Source organism: Microcaecilia unicolor, chromosome 11, assembly GCF_901765095.1.
Source record: "Microcaecilia unicolor chromosome 11, aMicUni1.1, whole genome shotgun sequence".
NCBI classification, from domain to species: domain Eukaryota; kingdom Metazoa; phylum Chordata; class Amphibia; order Gymnophiona; family Siphonopidae; genus Microcaecilia; species Microcaecilia unicolor.
In genome coordinates, this window is record NC_044041.1 from 73250856 (window position 1) to 73257217 (window position 6362).

General features: G+C 44.5%; 1 protein-coding gene across 2 annotated transcripts in view; it reads left to right on the plus strand.

Annotated features, from left to right (window-relative positions):
• Positions 1–1775, plus strand: part of B3GNT3 (UDP-GlcNAc:betaGal beta-1,3-N-acetylglucosaminyltransferase 3) — a 35639-nt gene extending 33864 nt beyond the window's left edge. The window contains exon 2 of one of the 2 annotated variants that reach the window (XM_030218568.1): positions 265–1775. In XM_030218568.1, the coding sequence (XP_030074428.1) occupies positions 270–1427 (1158 nt within the window). In that variant the 5' untranslated portion in view covers positions 265–269 and the 3' untranslated portion in view covers positions 1428–1775. Of the gene's footprint in view, positions 1–261 lie in introns of both variants that reach the window. The other variant, XM_030218569.1, reaches the window with a different exon arrangement.
• The last annotated feature ends 4587 nt before the right edge of the window (positions 1776–6362 follow it).

Here is a 6362-nt window from a genome sequence, read left to right on the forward strand (position 1 = left end):
TCCCATGAGGCTGTATATAAACAAAACATAACATTTGTTGAAGGCATGAAGGGATTCAGGCAAGAAAGCTCCTCATGGAATTGATCTCTAGGAAATCACTTAGGGTTCACACTGGCTGAAGGAAATTCTCCACTGTCCTATATGTGGAAAGTGAAGCTAATTCCTACTTGAACATTTTAAAAATTTGCAGAAAACCTTCTGTGATGCTGGTTCTCAGGTTTTTGTAGGTTTATTTTAATGCATTTTTTTTCTTTGGTTTTGCAGAGAGAATGAGGTGCAAGCGTTCTGGCTTGGAAATCTTCACTCTTACTGCTGTGGGCTTCCTGGGACTTATCTTTCTCTTGAATGAAAATGATAGGGACCCAACCCTAATACCCAGACAAGAGACGGCAGAAGAAGACAGAGTATCCCATGTTCTACCTACGGTGCCTCCTACCCGAGACCATAAGCCAGTCCTAAACTGCAGAGAAAATAGTGCTGTGGTGAATGTCTCTGGCTTTGCACAGCTACCTGATCACATCAAGGACTTCCTGCGTTACAGACACTGTAAGGAGTTCCCCAGGATCCTAGATGTCCCGAACAAATGTGGGGGAGCTCAGGCCTCCAAGAATGTTTTCCTCCTCCTCGCTATTAAGTCATCCCCTGGAAATTATGAGCGACGAGAAATCATCCGTAAAACCTGGGGTGTTGAGAAGGTATACCAGGGGGTTCAGGTCCGCCGGCTCTTCCTCACAGGAGTCTCTTCCAATCTTTGGGAAGCCAAGAAGACGAACAGACTCCTGCGATTGGAGAGACGGGAGCACATGGACATCCTGCAGTGGGACTTCTATGACACCTTCTTCAACCTGACACTGAAGCAGGTTCTCTTCCACCAGTGGATGGAGGAGATGTGTCCTGGTGTCAGGTTCATCTTCAATGGTGATGACGATGTCTTTGTCAACACATACAATGTGGTCCAATACCTGGTGGGACTGCCCAGTACCAACAATAGCCACCTGTATGTTGGCCAGCTGATTTTCAATGTGGGTCCCATCCGGGAAACATGGAGTAAATATTATGTACCAGAGCAAATCACTAAGTCCAATTCATACCCACCGTACTGTGGGGGTGGAGGCATTCTGATGTCAGGCTTCACATTTCATGCCATCTACCAGGCATCACTAGATATCGAGCTCTTCCCCATTGATGATGTGTATCTGGGCATGTGCTTGGATAAGGCTGGGCTTGCCCCTGCTTCTCATATGGGCATGAGCACAGTGGGGGTCAGCATACCCTCATCTAAGCTGGAGGCCTTTGACCCCTGTTACTACAAAGAGCTGTTGATGGTGCATCGGTTTATTCCCTACGAGATGCTAGTGATGTGGCAAGCACTCCAAGAACCCAACCTTGTATGTGGACAGATGAACAAAGTCTATGTGGGCATGTGAGGGCTAAATTATTGCTCTGAACTATTAGATATGAAGCTGTGCTTTATGGTTGATTTCAGTTTGATTTTACCCTCTCATTTGCAAGTGTTTTGGCAGCCCCTTTGCTTCCAGGAAACCACCTGAGCTTTGCTTCCTAACCTCTGACGGATTACTATAGTACTAAGTTGGCAGCTGGAGCAAAGGCTGTTGGGACACTGTGACTATGATTGATGTGGTCTGGAAGAGGAATTGTGGGAAGAAGTATCCATGGTGTCCTGGCTAGAGAATGACTTAGGGACGGGGAACCACAGTAACTGCAGGGATGGGAACGAGGACAGAGCTCGTGGGTTGGGGGCGGGGAGAGATCCAACAGGGATGGGGTGGGCATGGGGATAGGGACAGATCCCACGGGGACAAACTTTGTCTGTGTTTCATTTTCTAGTTGGAAGGGTAGAGAGTTGTGGTGGGAAGGAGGGTTATTATAGCTGCTCATTGTTATTATTGTTTTCTATTTGTAATTTTGTACACAACAGTTGCACAGCATATTGCTCCTTTTTATACTTTAATAAAAAGATTTAAATATAAAATCATAAGTGATCAAAGCTTCTGTAGATGAGGATAGAGCGCACAGGGATGGGATGGGGACAGAATCTGTGGGGGTGGGGACGGAGAAAGGGCCTGAGGGGACGGGGACGGAGAAAGGGCCTGAGGGGACGGGGCAGGGATGGAGACAGAACCTGCGGGGATGGGGCGGGGACAGAGACAGAACCCGTGGGGACAGGAACAAACTTTGTCCCCGTGTCATTCTCTAGTTCTGGCCTCATGATTAGGTGGAGAAGGATAGCTGACTGTTCTGCTGTGGCTGAAGCTTCCTGCACTGTGCATTTTCCACTTGAAATGGATTCAATACAAGCTGCATAGCTGGAAAAGTGACATTTTTGCACATACATAGTTAGACTCTATGAGAGACTAGCAACAGTAACTATGAGCATTAAGAATTTGTTAATCTGGAAGAATGATCAGGAACTGTGCATAAGAGAGACAAAAATGAGTCCTGCTATAGGGCTGTTTGGGCATTTTAAAGAGCAGACCATAACCAGCGAAAGCCTATCGTGGTTTCAGTAAATTACTGCCTGTCTGCGTGTTGGTACCATGTTTAGAAAGAGCAAATTCCAGGAAATGTGCTGTGAAGGGTTCCAGCCTTCTCAGGAATATAATTAATGTGTTACAGTGCAGGTAGGGCTGAGACCTGGAGCTGGAGGCAGGCGTGTGGTTAGAGATGGAAACTTGTCCAGTTGCCAGGTCATAACCCTGTTGCAGGTTGTCTGCTAGGGAAACTGTTCTAAGCCCCAGCTCTCTTGCTGACCATGTGTGTGACTTTGGGGTTAACCACTTATCACTTGTTCTTCAGAATGCTGTTTCCTCCCCTCCTCCTCTTTCATTTGGGTTTTAACAGCAATGTCTCTCTTTTCCTTTCTTTTGAAGTCCAGGTACTTGAAATGTGCCAGTAAGCCATGCACCCCCAAAGTTACTGTATGACCAGTTGTAGAATGCATTAAGGTCCTGTTTGGACACTGTGCATTGCAGATTTTTAAATATTTGTGATTTGTATTATTCAGAATAATAAATAACCTAGTTTTACAATATCTCGGAGGTTGGCCCTGATTTACCATTGTTAACAGGTAAGGAGATGCTGGTCATGGGTCTTAGTATTGATTTCACAGCCTCACCAGTGATCTCTGATCCATGTGGGTAAGTTGGGGCCTCTGTACACTTTTGGTTTTCTGGACTAGATGGGCCTTTGACCTCACAATTGACAAAGCACCATGGTTCAGTTGTGTGGAAGCACCACTCAGTATAGATGGAGCTACTGATTGAATGTGTCTGCCTGTGCTCTGTGTGTGAAAGAGAAGAGTTAGCAGTGCTGCTGCCTGTGCAGAGCTGTGGAGTCCTAGTCTGAGGGGCCCTTTTACTAAGCTGCGTAAGCGTCTATGCACACCTAACGTGCGCTAAAATGGAGTTACCGTCCGACTACCGCATGGCTCTTGCAGTAATTTCATTTTTGTCGTGCGCCCGATATGCGCGTGTGAACATTTATTTTTATTTTTGGATGCGTAGGTTATTACTACGTGAGTCTTTACTGCTAGGTCAATGGCTGGTGGTAAGGTCTCAGACCCAAAATGGACGCATGGTAATTTTCATTTTGCCACACGTCCATTTTTGGCAAAAATAAAAAGCCTTTTTTGTTTTAAGGCGTGCTAAAAAATAGATCGGTGCACGCCCAAAACCCGCACCTACACTACCACATGCCATTTTTCAGCGTTGAAGGCTTGGTATACCAACTCCAGAGCCCTGGCTCTGGGTGTGTGTATGTGAGAGAGAAGAGATTGCACTACTGCTGCCTATGGTCTGCATCTTTGAGAGAACAGCTTGTACTACTTCTGCCCATACTTGGAGATGGGTTCATTACTTTTTAAAAGTACTTAAGTACTGGCTTCAAAAGTAGTAAAAGTAGAAAGTCTTATCCAAAAAAATAAAGTCCCTCAAGTAAAAGTAATAAAGTATAACTCTTAACATTACTTTTTCACTACAAAGAAAAAAATATTCTTAACAAGTTGGGCCACTGAATCTAGTATGCTTACAAGCAAATTTCCAGGGGGGGGGGGGGGGGGGTCAGACAAGGTCTGTCCTAGAAATAAAAAAACCCACCTGAGCATTGCAATGGAAACAAAACAAACCGGATTAGTACTCTTACACAGACACTTGATGTTAACAGAATACCTGGCCTTTTTCACACATGAACAGAGGTAGCCCCTCATGAAGTATAGATTTAAGTTACCACACACTAAAAATAGAAATATGTAGACAAAAATTAAACTGAACTCCCAAGAAGCCATACTCTGCATGCAGTGCAAAACCAAAGAAATAGAAACAGTGTCACATCCCTTTGTACCTGCTAAATATAAAGAGAGCAGATGTAAATTTCAAAAACTTACATACTCCAATTGATACCTTAAAAATGTAACAAATAAAACAAAAACAGAAAATAAGTGATATATTTTTATTAGACTAATTTATTACATTTTTTACTAGTTTTTGAGGCGAAAACCTCCTTCCTTAAGTCAGGACAAGCAAACTAAGAACATAAGTATTGCCATACTGGGACAGACCAAAGGTCCATCAAGCCCAGCATCCTGTTTCCAACAGTGGTCAATCCAGGTTATAAGTACCTGGCAAGATCCCCAAACAGTCTAATACATTTTATGCTGCTTATCCTAGAAATAAGCAGTGGATTTTCCCCAAGTCCACTTTTAATAATGGCTTATGGACTTTTCTTTTAGGAAGCTAGCCAAACCTTTTTTAAACCCCGCTAAGCTAACTGCTTTTACTACATTCTCTGGCAACGATTTCCAGAGTTTAGTTACACATTGAGAGAAAAAATATTTTCTCCGATTCTACTTTGTAGTTTCATTTCGTGCCCCCTAGCCTAGTATTTTTGGAAAGAGTAAACAGTTGATTCATGTCTACTTGTTACACTCCTCATTATTTTATAGGCCTCTATCATATCTCCACTCAGTCATCTTTTCTTCAAGCTGAAGAACCCTAGCCGCTTTAGCCTTTCCTTATAGAGAAGTTGTCTCATCCCCGTTATCATTTTCGTCGCCCTTCTCTGTACCTTTTCTAATTCCACTATATCTTTTTTGAGATGCTGTGACCAGAATTGAACACAATATTCGAGGTGCAGTCGCTCCATGGAGTAATACAAAGGCATTATAACGGCCTCATTTTTGTTTTCCATTCCTTTGCTAATAATGCCTAACATTCTATTTGCTTTCTTAGCCACTGCCGCACACTGAGCAGAGGGTTTCAATGTTTCATCAACGATGACGCCTAATGTGGAACCTATAATTCGGGTTCCTTTTTCCCACGTACATCACTTTGTACTTGTTCACATTAAATGCCACCTGCCATTTAGATACCCAGTCTCTTAAGGTTCTCTTGTAATTTTTCACAATCTTCTTGCGATTTAACAACTTTGAATAACTTTGTGTTGTCAGCACATTTAATTACCTAACTAATTACTCCCATCTCTAGATCATTTATAAATATGTTATAAAGCAGCGGTCCCATAACAGACCCCTAGACAATCCCTGCTATCTACCCTTCTCCATTGAGAATACTGACCATTTAACCCTACTCTCTGTTTTCTATCTTTTAACAAGTTTTTAATCCACAATAGGACACTCTCTCTTATCCCATGGCTCTCCAGTTTCCTCTGGAGTCTTTCATGAGGTACTTTGTCAAATGCCTTTGGAAAATCCAGTTACACAATATCAACCTACTCACCTTTAACCATGTTTGTTCACCCCTTCAAAGAAATGTAACAGATTGGTGAGGCAAGGTTTCCCTTCACTAAATCCATGTTGGCTTTGCAGTGCCGTAGCGAGGGTGCTTGACACCCGGGGTGGGTCGCTGCTGCGCACCCCCCCCAGGTGCAGGGCATGGCGCCCCCCCCCCTCCGGAGTGCTCCCCCCCGAAACACACCCTACCTTTCAGCGGGGGGCAGGCGGGAGGGCCGATCCGCCCCCAGTGCACGTCACTGGGAGCTGCGTCGGCTCTGCTGCTTCCCTGCTTTCTCTGCCCCAGAACAGGAAGTAACCTGTTCCGGGGCAGAAAGAGCAGGGAACCAGCGAGCTGACACCCCCCCCAGCGCGTGCACCCGGGGCGGACCGCCCCACCGCCCCCCCCCCTACCTACGCCACTGTGGCTTTGTCTCATTGTTCTATGGTTTTGAATATGCTCTGTAATTTTGTTCTTTATAATAGTCTCTACCATTTTTCCTGGCACAGACGTCAGGCTCACCGGTCTATAATTTCCTGGATCTCCTCTGGAACCTTTCTTAAACATTGGCATTACATTGGCCACCCTCCAATCTTCTGGTACCATGCTTGACTT